Source organism: Tachysurus vachellii, chromosome 7 (assembly GCF_030014155.1).
Source record: "Tachysurus vachellii isolate PV-2020 chromosome 7, HZAU_Pvac_v1, whole genome shotgun sequence".
Classification (NCBI taxonomy): domain Eukaryota; kingdom Metazoa; phylum Chordata; class Actinopteri; order Siluriformes; family Bagridae; genus Tachysurus; species Tachysurus vachellii.
In genome coordinates this window covers 25,182,233-25,201,587 of record NC_083466.1, presented here as the reverse complement: position 1 = coordinate 25,201,587, position 19,355 = coordinate 25,182,233, and the positions used below count along the sequence as shown (strand labels likewise).

At 39.9% G+C, this 19,355-nt stretch overlaps 2 protein-coding genes across 4 annotated transcripts in view; one reads left to right on the top strand and one right to left on the bottom strand.

Annotated features, from left to right (window-relative positions):
• The window catches only part of arhgef11 (Rho guanine nucleotide exchange factor (GEF) 11), a 35,257-nt gene extending 33,270 nt beyond the window's left edge, over window positions 1-1,987 (bottom strand). For all 3 annotated transcript variants that reach the window (XM_060875113.1, XM_060875114.1, XM_060875115.1), the window contains exon 1: window positions 533-1,987. In XM_060875113.1, the coding sequence (XP_060731096.1) occupies window positions 533-567 (35 nt within the window). In that variant the 5' untranslated portion in view covers window positions 568-1,987. The remainder of the gene's footprint in view (window positions 1-532) is intronic.
• Window positions 1,988-11,233: 9,246 nt separating this feature from the next.
• Window positions 11,234-18,109, top strand: LOC132848975 (myeloid-associated differentiation marker homolog). Its single transcript, XM_060875107.1, has 2 exons — window positions 11,234-11,376; window positions 15,717-18,109. Exon 2 carries the CDS (start codon window positions 15,890-15,892, stop codon window positions 16,775-16,777), a length of 888 nt encoding a protein of 295 aa, XP_060731090.1. The 5' UTR covers window positions 11,234-11,376; window positions 15,717-15,889; the 3' UTR covers window positions 16,778-18,109.
• Window positions 18,110-19,355: the final 1,246 nt, after the last annotated feature.

Here is a 19,355-nt window from a genome sequence, read left to right as displayed (position 1 = left end):
AAAAAAAGTGTGTTATCGTTCGACTTGAAACTTCCAACAATTTCCAGTCTCTCGTTCAGGATGTTGGTAAACAAACTGCGACCCGTCACGATTTCCGTACGATTCTGTATGTTAAACTTCGTAACAGTAAACAAACTAACTACATATTAACTTGCTTAAGAAGATGCCTGTTTAGCCTCGACAGACAGAAGGAGTCTCCAGTGTCAGAGGTTTGAAACGGGAGAAAGGAAATGATTGTTTATAGCTGCTCTAATCACACGATTTTTTATTAATAGGTTAATAATTCCTGTATTATGAAGGTGGATTCAGTAACGTAGCTTCGTGTCAGGCTGCACGACTGATTATTTTCCTGCGACAGCATGCCTCGGTGTTGTCTTACATACACATCAAGTGTAGGAGAGAACGGCTTGTTTCATTCCATGGAGTTTTAAGACAAGAGACTATCAGATTTTGCTGTACTGCTCACACTAAAACCTTTTTATTCGTTATGTTTCGTTTCGTTCACGGAGCGACGGATCACACCGACTCATACCTGTCCAGAGTCGAGGTCGGAGGTCGGACACTCATGTCTGCGCGGCTCCCGAAGCCTGACCACTCGAGTACGTGTAGTGAAAGTGTAGTCAGCGTGTGGTCATCTCTTTAGTCTTCTTCCTCGCTCTTGACTCATTCACAGAGATGCAAAGTTTTCACTTTACTCGCTGTATGTATAGTTTATTTCTATCTTCAGGCCATGGCGATGATCCTGGTGTACATCATCTCTGTCTGCAAGCTGAGACGGTAAAGAAATGGTACCTCTGTGCACTCACTTTAAAGCGTTAGATTTGGGACAACAAACAATCTAGCGGACAGATTTAACATTTCCTTTCTGCTTTGACCTTAGTCTAAGTTGATTAGATGATCACGAGGCCAGAAAATAAAGTGTGAGCCTTAATTTTAGAGTTATTTGTAATTTAGAAACATCAACAACACTTGAATGTGTTGCTGTTCATCATAGTTCATCCATTTTTTTTTTGCTTTAAAGTAAAGTTTAACATTAGTGCATGCTTAAATCAGTAGGTAATAATGTTTCATAGTGAAAATAATATAATTAAAAGATATTAATCCTTGTTAAATGTCACTGAACTCTGCTGTGCCCTGAAGCCTCGGCTGACAATGTTGTAAACAAGGTGACTGAAAGGGGAAAAAATACTAATTTTAAAATATATATATTTTTTCTTTTAAAGTGCACCCATTAAATAAACTGTCGCAATTTATTTTTGCTCATAGAAGCAAAAAAAAATGTAACTACGTTATTTTTGCCTGCAAAACAAGCCAGAAATCTGCAAGTAGTGTTAGCTTGTTAGCCTGTTAGCTTGCTAGCTTGTTAGCGTGCTAGCTAGCTCCAAACAGGGTCGTTAATCATTTAAAGTAAATAGGGATCCATAAATTTGGCTATTTGTTGCCATCTTTGTTTGTTGAATTCGATATTAAATGCAATATTTCGAAAGTTTAAAGGAAAAAAGTGGAATCTAAAAGCGGGATATTATAGTAATCTGCGTCCAGAATTGCAGGCCGGATCAAATCCACGGTGTTGCGTTAACGTGACGCCGGAATGCAGAGCTCCTCTCTCGGCTACGTCTCGGGTAAATCCTTCGCAGGCCCCGTGTAATCTCCTTTAGCTAACTGGTGTAGCTTCAGATCATTCAATGAAGGAAAGCTTTGAGTCGAGCCGTAAGCAAACTTCCAATATCCAAATAAAAAAATTAAAAAACGCTGATAAAATTCCTAAAAACGATTCAGTCATTAAGCTTCATGAGGTCAGTCTGAAACTGGTCCAGGATCAGATTCCATGGTTTCACACATCCGCCTGTTGTGTTTCAGGACTCGATCTCCGGCTGCATCCATTCAGCATCTCCACACTGGTCTGTGTGCTTCACCGGGAATCTGTTTTAAAGTACAGCACAGGTACAGACTGCAACAAAGATCTGCACCATCGCTGGAGTGGAGACAAACATACTCACTGTCGCCATCTTCAGGTGGGACAGAAGAACTGCAAGGACAACAGTGCTGGTGTCTCCACAATGTGTTCAGAACTTCTCACTCACTCACTCATTTTCTACCGCTTATCTGAACTACCTCGGGTCACGGGGAGCCTGTGCCTATCTCAGGCGTCATCGGGCATCAAGGCAGGATACACCCTGGACGGAGTGCCAACCCATCGTAGGGCACACACACACACACACACACACACACACACACTCATTCACTCACACACTACGGACAATTTTCCAGAGATGCCAATCAACCTACCATGCATGTCTTTGGACCGGGGGAGGAAACCGGAGTACCCGGAGGAAACCCCCGAGGCACGGGGAGAACATGCAAACTCCACACACACAACGCGGAGGTGGGAATCGAACCCCCAACCCTGGAGGGGTGAGGCAGACGTGCTAACCACTAAGCCACCGTGCCCCCATCAATTCAATTCAATTCAATTCAATTTATTTGTATAGCACTTTTAACAATTTCCCATTGCCTCAAAGAAGCTTTACAAAAGTATGGAAAGAGAAGAGAGAGAGAGAAAAAAGCAATAAATATTTTTACATTTTAACATTTACAGCATTTAGCAGACACCCTTATCCAGCGCGACTTACATTTTTTTAAACTCATTTTTATACAACTGAGCAATTGAGGGTTAAGGGCCTTGCTCAGGGCCCCAGCAGTGGCAGCTTGGTGGACGTAGGAATCGAACTCGCAACCTTCCGATTGATAGTCCAACACCTTAACCACTATATCCCATATAATAATAGTAATAATAATAATAATAATAATAATAATAATAATAATAATAATAATAAGAAGAAGAAGAAGAAGAAGAAGAAGAAGAAGGATGCAAATAAATAAATTAATACATACAATTAAAGTTTAAAATTAATTAAAAAAAAAAAAGATTAACTTAAAAGAGTGTGTATGTGCCCTGTGATGGGTTGGTACTCCATCCAGGGTGTATCCTGGCTTGATGCCCGATGACGCCTGAGATCATGAGGTCACGCCCCGTGACCCGAGGTAGTTCGGATAAGCGGTAGCAGATGAGTGAGTGAGAGAGTGAGAGATTGACTTAAAATTTATGAAACTATATATCTATCCATATCACTAACGAGTTAGCCGGAGGTGACGGCGGCAGGAAAAAACTCCCTGAGAGCACATCAAATCAAATCAAATTGTATTTGTCACATATACATACGTACAGAGTACGACATGCAGTGAAATGCTTTTTTACATCTGAAGAAGAAACCTTAAGAGGAACCAGGTTCAGAAAGGAACCCATTATCATTCGGGTGACACTGGAGAGTAAATAGTGTAAATGTAAATAATGTCCTTTCTACAACATGGATCACAAGTTAGTATTCTTATTACTGTTACTCAACAGCACAGAAAGAAAGCATGGAGATGCTTCATTCCCATACTTTCTGTACGCACTTTATCCTGGTCATGGTGAATCCGGAGCGTAAAATGGCAACGTACTGTGGATAGCACTTTGAGTGTGAAAGGAAATATATGAAACTGGAGAAAACACAGGACTGAACATGTGAACATATTAAGCTGTATATATCATTATATGATAGATAATGCACAGAATAAACACACGCACACACACACACACACACACACAAGTCAGTGTGACAAACAAAAAAATGCTATTCAAAATACAACATAAGTAAATGGAGGAAAGATATACGTTTGACATGTAATAGACCTAGAAAGCCATTCAGTGGCATTAATAATAGGAATGAATTTATGCGACAGGCCGTTTAGGAGGCTAACAGCTTTCTTCTTTAGTCACCTTGTTCATGACTGGACACTCCTATAACCCTGGAATCTGGAAAAGAGATCGTGTATTCAGCAACTAAGGTCTAAAGTGATTTTGTTCGGTTTTCCTCAGGCACTGTGAGCAGTACACATCCTGGAGTCTGTTGTCAGCATTATCTGTTGAGCGACTTACATTATCTCATTTTTATACAACTGAGCAATTGAGGGTTAAGAGCCTTGTTCAGGGGCCCAACAGTGGCAGCTTGGTGGTCCTGGGATTGAACTCACAACCTTCTGATTGGTAGCCAAACACCTTAAACACTAGGCTACAGTACATATAGGTACATGCACACATTGACTGATTTGATGAAATCAGAAACTCTTAATTGATTATTCATTCATTCATTCATCTTCTACCGCTTATCCGAACTACCTCGGGTCACGGGGAGCCTGTGCCTATCTCAGGCGTCATTGGGCATCAAGGCAGGATACACCCTGGACGGAGTGCCAACCCATCGCAGGGCACACACACACTCTCATTCACTCATGCACTCACACACTACGGACAATTTTCCAGAGATGCCAATCAACCTACCATGCATGTCTTTGGACCGGGGGAGGAAACCGGAGTACCCGGAGGAAACCCCCGAGGCACGGGGAGAACATGCAAACTCCACACACACAAGGCGGAGGTGGGAATCGAACCCCCAACCCTGGAGGTGTGAGGCAAACGCGCTAACCACTAAGCCACCGTGCCCCCCCTTAATTGATTAATTGATTAAAAATATCCTTTAAATAAATCAATTTAAATACCTCTAGCTAAAATGTATTATGTGGGATCTTATTTTATCTTTATTCTTACTTAATTACTGGAATTAAACCACACTGTAAACATTCTAAGATGTAAATATCTTACAGTTTTTTTCAGTTGCTAACAAGCATTGTTCAATATCGAAACCACATTTTCAAAACTCTTCACACAGTCTGCATTACCAGCATGAATGTTGGCCAAACAGTTAATCTCACCTACAAAACCCACTCAGACCAACATACACTGGCCACAATTCTCATTCAGAAAGCACACATTTCATTCACAACACGCTGACCTAAAAAACCACTAACAACAGGAAGCATTACATGATTGATGAACTTTTCTTTTTTAAAGTTTCAATGATTTTCCACATAGATCAGTTCTTCATATAGAATACTGTTACACAATTTCACTTTATTGAAAGCATTTGTAACACGAATGAATCAGAAATGAATCAAAATTTCATTTTTTCATATGAATATAGTACTTATTGAAAATTATAACAAAAAGGTGAAAAAAAGAATGAAAATACTCCAGGGCTGCAATGATAATAAAAAAAGAATAAATTAAATACATTCTACACATTACTGTAACATGTGTAGTTGTTCATTCATTCATTTTCTACCGCTTATCCGAACTACCTCGGGTCACGGGGAGCCTGTGCCTATCTCAGGCGTCATCGGGCATCAAGTCAGGATACACCCTGGACGGAGTGCCAACCCATCACAGGGCACACACACACACACACTCTCATTCACTCACGCAATCACACACTACGGACAATTTTCCAGAGATGCCAATCAACCTACCATGCATGTCTTTGGACCGGGGGAGGAAACCGGAGTACCCGGAGGAAACCCCCGAGGCACGGGGAGAACATGCAAACTCCACACACACAAGGTGGAGGCGGGAATCGAACCCCCAACCCTGGAGGTGTGAGGCGAACGTGCTAACCACTAAGCCACCGTGCCCCATGTGTAGTTGTTCATTATATTAAATTACAGTGATGGTTCTAGTCTGCTCTCTCTCTTGCATTTGGCCACAAGTTCTCATCAACATCATCTTCCACCTCCATGCAGATAAAAACTCCTCTATGGGGTTTAAGAAAGGGGAGTATGGAGGCAGGTATAATACTGACATCCTGGGATGTGCCGCAAACCACTCTGTGACTGCAGCAGAGCGGTGGAATGCCACATTATCCCACACAACAATGAAGGAAGGGGAGTTTGATGCCCTTTGGCTTCTCTCCTCTGCTGGCACAAGTGAAAATTGTCCGTAGTGTGTGATTGCATGAGTGAATGAGAGTGTGTGTGTGTGTGTGCCCTGTAATGGGTTGGCACTCCGTCCAGGGTGTATCCTGCCTTGATGCCCGATGACGCCTGAGATAGGCACAGGCTCCCTGTGACCCGAGGTAGTTCAGATAAGCGGTAGAAAAAATGAATGAATGAATAAATTGCATTTAGCTTGTAATGATTTTTTTTTTAATTCTTGGCTATAAAATTGAGAATATTATAAAGTAATTACTGCATAAATACTTAAATACTGTATACTAGGCTGACAATTAAATTTAAACCATGTTTAATACCTCAACTTAATTTACATTAATTCAGAAACTACATACAGTGGACAGATTCACTCTTATTTGCTTTCTGGTCAGCACCCAGAACAAGGGCTTTCGTTTCTGGTGCCCCCTTGTGGTTTATGGTGTTACTGCATTTACAGCATTTGGCAGACGCCCTTATCCAGAGCGACGTACATAAGTGCTTAAATCTCTAACATTGAATACATTAATGCTGGCTCACTAAGTTACATACTTAAGATACCATGAGTTTAAAACATTTGTTCAAAGTTACAATGAAAAAGTGTCAAAGGTGGTTTTTTTTTTTTTTTTAATGCAAAAGATAAGGAAAGAAGTGCTAGCTGAAGTGTTTCCTGAATAAGTAGGTCTTCAACCGCCGCTTGAAAATAGCCAGTGACTCAGCTGTCCGGACTTCTAGGGGAAGTTCATTCCACCGCCTTGGTGCCAGAACAGAGAAGAGTCTTGTAGTATACTTGCCTCTTACCCTGAGAGATGGTGGAACCAGTCGAGCAGTGCTGGTAGATCGGAGGGTGCGGGGTGCAGTGCGAGGAGTGATGAGGGCTTTGAGGTAAGAGGGAGCTGGTCCATTTTTGGCTTTGTAGGCCAGCATCAGTGTTTTGAATCTGATGCGTGTAGCTACCGGAAGCCAGTGGAGGGATCTCAGCAGCGGGGTGGTATGCAAGAACTTAGGCAGGTTGAAAACAAGCCATGTAGCTGCATTTTGGATCATTTGCAGAGGGCGGATTGCGTTCATAGGTAGACCTGCCAGCAGTGCGTTGCAGTAATCCAGTCTAGAAATGACAAAAGACTGAACAAGTACCTGAGCAGCCTGTGAGGACAGAAATGGCCGAATCCTTCTAATGTTGTAGAGAAGAAACCGACATGAGCGAGTCACATTAGCAACATGAGAGGAAAAGGACAGTTGATTGTCCATGGTTACCCCAAGGTTGGGCGCTGTGGCTGAAGGGGAGATCAGATCGTTGTGCAGGGATATAGCAAGATCATGACCTGGGGATGAATCACCTGGGATGAACAGCAGTTCAGTTTTGCTAGGATTGAGCTTTAACTGATGAGCAGTCATCCATGATGAAATTTCTGCCAGACATGCAGAGATCCGGTCAGAAGCTGTGGCATCTGAGGGTGGGAAAGAGAAGATAAGTTGTGTATCATCAGCATAGCAGTGGTAAGAGATCCCACGTGAGGAAATAACTTCACCAAGAGAGTGAGTATACAGGGAGAAAAGAAGAGGACCAAGTACTGACAACAAAGGTGTAGGGGAATCCATACTCTGAGATACAAGTGCAGTCGGGGCTGAAGTGAAGGTCCGGCAGATTTCCTCAATCTCCTCAGATTTCCTCAATCTTCTCCTGGTAGAAGGAAGCAAAGTCTTCTACCAGGTTACTGCAGGTTGACCAGCAGATTCTGTAACAAATTGCAACACAGTCAAAAACCGTTAAAAAAAATCAGTGGAAAGTGCATCTTTAAGATACTTAAAAATATAAATATAAAACATATTGAATTCCTATATTGACCTGAATGGAAACCCAAATGGATCCCAATAAAAAATCCTACAAAAGTGGCCTTTCAGGATATTCATGAGATAATACAGCTACATAATTTGATAAAAACTCTAATTAAAAATTTGTACTGGTTTATTATTAGAATGCTTTTTCATATTTTAAAAAAACAAAACTCTATGTTAGGCACCAGCATGACCTAAACAGAAGAGATGAAGTGTGGGTCATTGTGACACTGTTGATGACCAGATTATTTAGTCATCTCTTTAGTTCCTGGAAATTAAAGTCTTCAGTTCTCTTTATTACTGTGTGGATTTTTTCTAGCTTGCAGTGCGAGCACACTTTGTGCATCACGCTTCAACAACTGACTGCTTACGCTGATATCATCTTAATGTCGTTTCATTCATTCAGATTTATTTTGCAGAACTTTTTCAAATCCTAGATCTCCTAGAATGTGTGCATTTGAACCAAAATCGGTACTAATGCACCACGTACATTGAACACGCACATCAGGTAACACAATGGTCTTGCTGTTTCAGCTGTGCAAGCAAAGTGGAATAAGAGGCTTATGTGAAACTCACCCTCACACGTGCACAGCGGAAATCTGCTGGTTCTACAGGAAAGCTTTATAACCCTCGAATTGTTATATATACTATATCTAGTAATACCCATGATTGCCTCTATAACCGAATATACTTAGACCACATACAGTGTGGCTTGGAAGTTGTAAACCTTTCAGAAATTTTAATATTTCTGCATAAATATGACTCAAAACATCATCCGATTTTCACACAAATCATAAAAGTAAACAAAATGAACCCAATCAAAAAAATTGAGCCCAAAATATTATACTTCTTCATATAATTATTGAGAGAAATGATCCAGTACATATCTATGACTGGCAAAAAACGTGAATTCAGATGGCATTTTGATGAACTTCATATGAACTGCTTGCTTCAGGTTCTTTCACAGTTTTTCTTTTGGGTTAAGGTCATTAGGTGATTTGGCCATTACAAAACATCATATTTGTTCCTCTTTAATCAATCTTTGGTAGACAGACTCGGTTGCTTGTGATCATGGTCTTAGTGTATGACCCATTTTCTCTTAATATTCAGTTCACCAACAGATGCCCTGTCATTTTATCTTTAATTAGAATTCACTTGTATAGTTCTGAATTAATTGTTCCATTATGACAGCAAACTGTCCTGGACCAGATGCAGCAATATAGGCCCAATGCATGATGCTACCACCACCATGTTTCACAGACGGTATACGGATCTTATGCTGGAATTCAGTATTTTCCTTTCTCCAAAAAATAACGCTTCTCATTTGAACCAATGAGATTTATTTTCATCTCATTTCTCCACAAATTACTCCTCTGGCTTGTCCACATAAACACACCAAGATAGTCAGTGTTCACCTGATGGCAGACTCACCAACATTAACATTAGGAAAAGTAAAAGAAGCCTTTTGTTGCCAAGAAGTTCCTCTGGGTTCTTTTCTGAGCCAACAGACTTTAACATGTCTTGGTTTTGGATTGATATTTGTTGGTAGCAATGGTCTTAAATTTGTACAGAATCTATCTGACTATAGATTTTTGAAGTCCAAATTCTCCAAAATCTTTTTATAAGGCCTCAGAAATCTGTCTTGTTTTTGCCATGATTCACTTCCACAGATAAAGACAAATCCATGTTGTGAATATCAGACTTTGATACTGTATATCTCTGTTCTTTAAATAAAACAGGGCTCTCACAGAAAACTGATTGTCATCCCATTGATTGAAAACAGATGGACTCTAATATAACCTTCAAATTAAGTACTAACCATAAAGGTTCACATACTTTTGCCACTCACAGATACCTAATATTGGATTGTTTTCCTGAATAAAAAAAATGACCAAGTGTAATATATTTGTCTGATTTGTTTCATTGGTTCACTTTGTCTTCTTTTAGGTCTTGTGAGAATATCTGATGAACCTTTAGATCATATTTGTGCACAAAATATAGAAATTTCTAATAGGATCACAAACTTTCAAGCAACAGTTTTATATATTTACATTTTCTTCACCATTAAAACACTGTTGGACCAAATACTATTTTGACGTCAAATTAATTGTGAGCACAAAAACAATGATAGTGGAATAAATAAGGATGGAATAAAAGGGCCACAAGGCGAAGCTCTCTATTTACCAGTCGATCTACGTTCCTACCCTCACCTATGGTCGTGAGCTTTGGGTCATGACCGAAAGGACAAGATCCCGGATACAGGCGGCCGAAATGAGTTTCCTCCACAGGGTGGCTGGGCGCTCCCTTAGAGATAGGGTGAGGAGTTCGGTCACTCGGGAGGAGCTCAGAGTAGAGCCGCTGCTCCTCCACATCGAGAGGAGTCAGCTGAGGTGGCTCGGGCATCTGTTTCGGATGCCTCCTGGACGCCTCCCTGGGGAGGTGTTCCGGGCATGTCCAACCGGGAGGAGGCCCTGGGGAACACCTAGGACACGCTGGAGGGACTATGTCTCTCGGCTGGCCTGGGAACGCCTCGGTATTCCCCCGGAGGAGCTGGAGGAAGTGTCTGGGGAGAGGGAAGTCTGGGTGTCCCTGCTCAGACTGCTGCCCCCGTGACCCGGCCCCGGATAAGCGGTAGAAAATGGATGGATGGATGGAATAAAAGGGGTCTACTATTTTAGGAGAAGTATGAACAAAATGGTGATGTCATGCAGCTCAGTGCAAAGCACTGATTAATAACTACTAATAATAAATGTCTATTTTCTTTAACAGTATATCAAAGATGATTTATGCGATTTGTAAATGATTACAATGCTTAATGTTTAAGTAAATTAACCTTTTTTTTTTAGATACATTAACGTTGTGGAACGTCCATAAAAAAGAGGTTGTCACTTATATTAAAGCAGCTGTGAACATTCTGCAAACACCTTTATATTCTACTGAAGTTAATAAAGCAGCAACAAAACTGGCAAACACAAAATCCTCTGACCTGAGGACTTTCCCAGGGTGGAAAAAAGCACCGGCATGAAGTTTTAAAAATATGTTTCTAATTAGGCTTCCCTGTGTATGAGGTGTTTTTTTTAAGAGAAACATATAGTTATTATTATTATTATTATTATTATTATTATTATTATTATTATTATTATTATTATAAACTGAAGGATATGAATCTGACCAATCAGAATGGAGTTTTCAGCATCACTGTGGAACAAAGGGTTAATAAAAGGGTCACGTACAGATCCTGAGACAAATGACAGAGCAGAAGTGTGTGTGTGTGTGAGAGAGAGAGAGAGAGAGAGAGAGAGAGAGAGAGAGAGAGTGTGTGTGTGTGTGTGTGTGTGTGTGTGTGTGTGAGAGAGAGTGTGTGTGTCTGTGTGTGTGTGTCTGTGTGTATGTGTGAGTGTGTGTGTGTGAGAGAGAGAGTGTGTGTGTGTGTGAGAGAGAGAGAGAGAGAAAGAGAGAGAGAGAGAGTGTGTGTGAGTATGCATGTGTGTGTGTGTGTGTGTGTGTGTGTGTGTGTGTGTGTGTGTAACCTAATTTGGTCTTTTCTGGGCGTGGATCTCTCTCAGTCCTGGAAAGGAAGAGAAGCAGAGGCGAGTCTGGGGGAAGATTTCTCACATACCACGCTGATCTCCTGCTAAAGAAAAGCCCCAGAACGCAGACAAACAGCCCCAAGTGGTAAGTTTCAGTCCCGCTCGGGTTTATTTACTTTGATTTGCGACATCTGTGTGTTTTGGACTTGTTTTTCTGAAGAAAACTGCGGATAAACTTTTATTGTGGAGCAGTGACCGTTACATACAGGAACTACATGAATTCCTCCTTATCGCCTTTAGGAATGGAGCCTTTTAACTTTTAAACACACACACACACACACACACACACACACACACACACACACACAGAGAGAGCGAGAGAGAGAGAGAGAGAGAGAGAGAGAGAGAGATTAATGTCATCATTGGAAGCTGAATTGTTCTTTTTTTATTTAAAGAATTTGTTTACATTGATTTGAACGAACCTGATCAATTCAACACCGAGTGTTAAAACCCAAAGGCAAAATGTTAAGGCGTGTACACACACACACACACACACACACACACACACACACCCCGCTATAAAGGTTTTTCTCCCGGCGCAATGAACACGGTCGGTTCATGAGCCACACCTTCACCACATCCGCCCTCAACTACAGCATCCGAACACACACACACACACACACACACACACACACAGTCACACATGAACACACACACATACACACTCACTCACACACTAACACACACACAGTCACACACACACACACACTAACTCACACACACTAACACATACACACACACACTAACACACACACAGAGTCACACACACTAACACACATACACACTCACTCACACACTTACACACACACAGTCACACAAACACACACACATACTCACACACTAACACACACAGAGACAGAGAGGGAGAGAGATGGATGGATGAGTGGGTGTATGGATTACTTAATGGAAACTCGTAACCTCATATGCCAGCAGCGCCATTACTGAGTCCTTGGAACAGACCCTCCCTTAGCCCTCAGCTGTTCATTGTATATATTAGAAAAAAAAATGGAAGTGCATGAGGGCGTCTACCAAATGCAAGTAATATATCCTGCCACTGCAACATATCTCACAATTACAACTCTGTATTCTTAACCTTTTTAATTTCCAATTATGACATAAAAACGTGACATTTATATCACTCAGCTGTGACATTGTAACTCACAACTGTGACATAATGTCACCTGTGTGATTTTGAAAATCTTTATTATTTTAAAATAAGTTATTTTCTATGCAACCTACTGTTTTCTTCATTATTGCATATACCATGAAATTGCAAAATTGTATCTTGCAGTTGTCACAGTTATCACATTCACTTGTATTCACTCCATTTGTTTGTGTTTATTTGCAGTTTCACTCATGATGTATATATTTTGACCACAGACAATGGTGGAATTCCCTGTCTGTAGGATGAAAGGTCTAGAATCTACACTCTAGATGAACAAATGGGCAGCAGGGTGGCTTTGCTGCTTCAGCTGCTGCTACTTCTGTGAACTGTCATGTTGTCTGTTGTGACTTTGACGCTTAGACAAGTGTTGAGAAGTAAGCCAAATTTGGTGAAGATTTTGGTGGACAAAAAAAGCATTTGGAGCATGTTATTGTAACCTTTGACAAGTAGTTGATGGTGGCAAGACATTTGTTGCACAGCCTCAGGTCATAGTCCTGAAGATGCCAACCAAGATTTATGTCAGTGTACAAATTCCTTGCTGAGATACAAGCCTTACATCGTGTTTGCTGTCAGAATAATTGGTCCATTATAGGAAAACCATTTGAAGTAATCAAAATTATTCTGAAACGTTTGTAAGGCTTACTCTGCACTCCATATTGGACAAAAGATTTTGGACAAAATCCAAGATGAAAATGGCTTTTAAATTTTGGACACATGGTTCAAAACTCCAAATATGGTACAAAAAGGATACTTCCAAATTTGACCCTATGGTGGCCCTAGAGCATTGAATCAGAATAAGAATCAGGTTTATTGGCCAAGTGTGTTGACACGCACAAGGAATTTGGTTCCAGCAGTTTGTGACTCTCAAAAGTACAGACATAAATAACACTATACTATACAAGAAAACAATGCAGATGATGAGATACAATATAGACAGAATGAGTATAAAATATGGATATAGAATGAATAAAATATATAAAATATGAATATGGACTATGAACGATCAGTAATGTACATAAAGTGTGGGAGTGCAAATAACAATATTGTGCGATATTATGCTTTTTGTACAATATACAGCAGCAGTAGTGTGTGTAATATATACAGATGATGTGATGACTGACAGTCCTGATAATGCAGTACTTATAGATATGAAGCAGTGAATATAGTTATGGTGAGTTGTTGATCAGGGTGATTGCCTGGGTTAAAGAAACTGTTCCTGTGTCTGGCAGTTTTAGTAAGCAAAGTTCTGTAGCGCCTGCCAGAAGGGAGGAGCTGAAAGAGGTTGTGTCCAGGATGCGAAGAGTCAGTAGTGATTTTTCCTGCCTGGTTTCTGGTTCTTGTGTCATACAAGTCCTGGGGAATGGGCAGGGGGCGCCAATTATTTTTTCTGCTGTTTTTACTGTGTGTTGCAGTCTGTTTCTGTCCTGTTTTGTTGCTGCACCAAACCAGATGGTGATGGATGGATGTGCACAGGACAGATTCTATGACTGCAGTGTAGAACAGCATCAACAGCTCCTGTGGCAGACCGTACTTCCTTAATTGATGTAGAAAGTACATCCTCTGCTGGGCCTTTTTGATGATGGCGTTTATGTTGCACTCCCATTTCAGGTCTTGGGAAATGGTAGTGCTCAGAAACTTGAAGGCCTCCACAGATGACACCGGGCTGATGGATATTGTGACGGGGATTAGTGTTGAAGGGTCTTTCCTGGCAGCACTCGTTCCAAATTTAGTCAGAATCTTCCTTAGACCCTATCCAATCAGTATGCCAAATGTCACAAATTGTGTTGATGGAATAACAATATGTGCTTGGCCCCCTAACCTATTGGTATGTACCTATTGTAGTACATACCAATTGTTGTGTATCTACAACAATGTAGATACACAATCACAGACAAGGTTTGTAGGTTCTATGAAGAACATTAAAGGCAGGGTATCCCTTATAGACAGGGTTCCAAGTCAAATCCTTTTTAGAAAGCTAAGAATCCTTAACTATCCACGAACCCTTAAACACGCTTTAAGGTACACAGTTATTACTATTGTCCCTATGTCAGGGATAGTAGTTTGTACACAGGCTATGACACAAACTCTTAAGAATCCAGATGTATTTTAACCTTTAGTTCCAAGAGAAACATCATTAATGTACATAATTAGACCTTAATACCCAATTGTAACTTTGAAGGCATGTACATTGTTTGTACCATGTGGAAGATTCGATGTAGTGTAGACTAGATTAACAATTCCTTGATGTAACACTACATTGGTTAAACTCTAAAGTCTCTAAACTCTAAACTCTAAGAGGAAGTGACATTGCGCTAACATATCCAACACGCTCATGACTCATGACATGAGATGCATAACGTGTGAAGGGAGGCCTGGTGTGAAAGAGCATGGATGTGTCAATAATGGTGGCGCATTTGTGTGTAATAAATTGGAAGTCCATGTGCATGATGCATACAAATGAAAGCAGGCTGTGTCATTTGGTTGATTCCTTGCTTTGTCAGTGCATAGGGTTTGTGTGATGGTACAGCAGATCTAATCATGCTCACACAGGGTCAACTGTTTCTGTGGTCAGTAGCTGGTTACACCGGTCGAGCTCAAGCACTTATACACCAGTTTTGTTTGAGTATACAAACTATTAACTTAACTATAAAACAAATATTGTTTTAATGCAGTCATATGTAAATTATAGCTCAAGATGTACACATACAACCTTTATCATTTGCTCTAGAACATGTAGAACAAAACATATTTTTTTTCTGTTCATTTTGTCCATTTGAATTTTAATTGTGATTATGCTGTATATAAAATAAAAAAACTAATTTCACAGGTAAATTTAAATCTAAATATGTACTACTGAAAAAAGCATTTTCACAAAAGTAGCTTTTGGTTTATGGTAAAAGAGTAAAAAAAGTAGCTTCACAGTTTTGGTAACTGTGTTACTGGCTGGTTAGTAATAGTTAAAAAAAAAATTATGTACAACAAAGTTGTGATTTACAACTATTACAAAATGAAAATTAGTGTCTAAGGTGTAAGTGGAACTGTAGAAAAACACGTTTTAAAATAACTACCCTAAGGTTGATTGTTCAAATCTTTTACCTGGTTAACTGGTTAATCAAGGCCTTGAGATTCTCAGGAATATGCATGTATTATTTTCTGCAATTTTAGTTAATTGCATGTATGTCTGTAATGAGTTGCACATGGCTAGACATTTACACACATTTAGCACTGAATGCTGACCTTGATGTTTTTTTTACTTGCAGGTTTTCCTGAAATAGAAAGTCCAGATTACTCCCTGCACCAATCAGAGGAAGTGATTTATGGTTCTACTTTGCCTGGCATTGGACAATCGACTTTGATTAAATCTCATTAGCTTGTCTTTGAGTCTTTGACCAACTTGAAAGACATCATCCAAGTCCTCCATCCATTTATAATCATGCCCTTGATTGTGCTGCAGACTTCACGGGTAATGTGGGCCCGTCTGGCTGCTCTGTTGTTCACATGTGTGGCGTTCAGCGTGGCCGCTCACGGCGCGGGTCTACGTGGCGGCATGTTCGACTGGTGCATGTTCTGCTGGGTGTTCAGCTTCATCGGCACGCTGCTGGTACTAATTGTGGAGCTCCTGAACCTCCAGACACGTGCACCTGTCTCGTGGACCAACTTTCCCATCACGATGGCATGCTATGCCAGTCTTTTCTGCCTCTCCGCTTCCATCATTTTCCCACTGTACTTCCTCAGGAGCAATTATTCCTATGGCGCTGAGATGCGTGACTACAGGATCGTCAGTACCGTTTTCTCTTGCCTGGCCACAGTGGCATACCTAGTGGAAGTGAGCCTGACGCGGGCCCGTCCTGGTGAAGTGGCCGCCTACATGTCGACAGTGCCAGGCCTCCTGAAGGTCTGCGAGACATTCGTAGCCAGCGTAATTTTTGTGTTTATCAGTAATCCTGTGTCGTATGATCAACATGCAGCACTGAAGTGGTGCATGGCTGTTTACTGTATTTGCTTTATCATATCTGCTGGCATCGTGGTGATGTGCGTTGGAGAATGTACCGGCTTCCTTCCGTTCCCATTTGCCCGTTTCCTCTCTGCTTATGCCCTATTGGCTGTTGGGATGTACCTCAGTGCTACCATTATCTGGCCTGTGTTTAAGTTCGACAATCGGCACAACGGACATTCTCGGAGACCTGATCATTGCAGTCAAGGTCAAGATATCTGCAATTGGGATAAACTGGTGATCATAGCCGTTCTGACAGGCATTAACTTCCTGATCTACGTGGCAGATCTGGTGTACTCCGCACGACTCGTGTTTGTCCGTGCTTGAAAAGTCGAAAAACTTAAGAAGAGCCACTGAATGTTTCCATCTTTTCACCAGGGATGTTCCGATAGTCAATTTTCATGTCACAAAATTTCCTCTATAAATCCAAAACAAATAATGGGATTAGAGTCATGTGCCTTAAAGAAATTAACAAGACTTTAGGCGGCTAAACGATACCTATTCCTTATAAAAAAGAAATCTTTTCATTGTACCAAAGCAAAACTTTTGGTGAAATTAGCCACCTAGCTTAGTGTTGTCATTTAAAACAAACTGCTAACTGCTGTCACAAGTTAAGTAAAGTTATTTAGCTTACATGTGTTGTGCAGCTTCTATGTAAGATGCTAGCAATCTTCTAAGTTAGCTTACCTTACTACATGCATGCCATTAGGCTGTTAGCTAGCTACCTCTATCAAGGTCAGTCACTATTCATTTGTAGGAAGATAAATTCATGCTTGATTTGTGTGTTTTTTTTTAAACATTACTTGTCAATAAGATTAAAACAAAACCGTATTCTTTCTGAGATATTTAACTAGCTAAGATGTATCTTGCTAGAGGATTTTAGTAAAAGGTAAAACTTGATTTGGTTAAGAAGCAAATCCTTAGCACTCGTCCCTTTCATAAAAAAAAAAATCCTAATATATTGCATAATTGATTATCAGTAAATGCCTGATATCTGTCACTGTTGCCTTTATGTGAATTATCTACATGTTGATCTGTGCCTGAGTGAATTTGTTCTGTTTTGATGTGAAGTCTATATCTATCTCTTACATATGATATCTTTGCCTCACGATTTTTGCTTTTCACACTGTTGCCTTTGTGAGACCTTTAGACACTGCTGAGCTGAGAGAGGAGCTGAACTCTACCTACAAACCCAGCGCCTGATATATTCTGTATTGGATATGTTTTCATATTTTATGATTCACTTTGAAATTTTATATTAATCCACTGCATTACTCAGCTGGAAAAAAAACATTTAGGATTAGAAATATTTTATGGTTTTCTTTATGTAAAAGACATTAATGGGATGTCAATAAGTTTCATCATCTTTTCATTTTGGGTTACTTATTGTGTCTTGTGTATGTACCAATCATCAGTATCAAGACCATAGTCAGTCAAACAACTGAATTCTCAACTGAATGATGTAGAAATCCAGAAAGTATTTTTTTTATACTTTTGTACCACATCCTGAATTGAGCTTAAAGTCTTGTATGTTTCAGAGTTAAGTGAATAAAAATGTCACATGTTTAAGCTTTTTTTACACTTTATGCTGCCTTTATGGATGCTAGAGATCTGTGTTTAAATGTATAACAATCATAAAGTTTTGCATATTATGTGCCATATTTGTGTCTGTGTGTTGTCTTTCATTTTCATTTACTGGTTCTGTAGAACAGCTTATTTGTGATGGCTCTCGAAATAGGGTCTGTGAAACATCATTGAGGTAATGTATTAATTATTGGGGGTTTTATAGTTATATGAAAATATAGTTTATATTTTTGTGTTTGAAGTTCTTTGAAATAGATGGGGTTCATTTAAAAGCTCATTAAAAACAAAACCAAGTAGGTTCTGTCAGTCGAACGTTCAGGAAAGTACAAGATGGCTCAAGAACAAAATAATATCGGTGAACACATTTTAATATTTTGTTTCTGTTTATTTTAAAAAGGGTGCTGATACATTTATGACAACTGGGAACTGGGAATTTTCCATCCATTTTTTCGGAGATGCAAAAAATGGTGTTTAAATGGTGGTGGAGATCCAAAATAATGCTATTTAAAAAACTGGAATTAAAAGAGCAGTTCTGACAAAAAAATTAACATGTCAGTGATTAAAGCATCAGACCATATGTATCTATCATACCATATTTATCCATTTTAAATCGAAACAGAAACACGAAAATTTACATTTGTGGTTCTTTTCACTGTGAGCATCGCCAGAGAGAGAAATACAGGTCATATTTCGTGACAGCTTTACTACCCACTATATGTCTCTCAGATCTTATCAGTAGATAAGACAGCTGTCATTATTGATAAGAAAATAGGTCAAAGTTTTTAGAAATTAGTTTTTTAATTATGGTTTATCAATTAATTATTTAATTATTTAATTAATTTATTTATTTGAAATTAGTTGTTGAAATGAATAAAAGTCAAAGGTTATACCTTTGATCTGGCATATGTATGTTTTTGTTCCAAATGAGCTAGGAGAGAAGTACTTAAAACTCACATGTTTGATCCGGGGGTGGTTTGTGATAGGGTTACCCCCTCCCCTCGATTTTAGTTAGCCAACGGTGTTATTTACAACGTCACACAAGCGCACATGACCCTGAGCAAACGCGCACACGTGCAAACGCATGCACACGCTCCCATCGGTTTTAGTCTTCAAATAGCCTACCACCATATGCACCGTATAACGTGTATGATTCATAGAGCATAGCTATGGCTGTTTGTCCTGATGCACCGAAGAAAATGAAAAAATATACTGTCAAGATTTGCAGAGATTTTAGAGCGTGAAAGTAGTCAGTATTGGGCGATGTCAAACGGATGTACAGCCGGCTTTCACTTCAATGCTGAATCAAACAACGTAAAGCTTT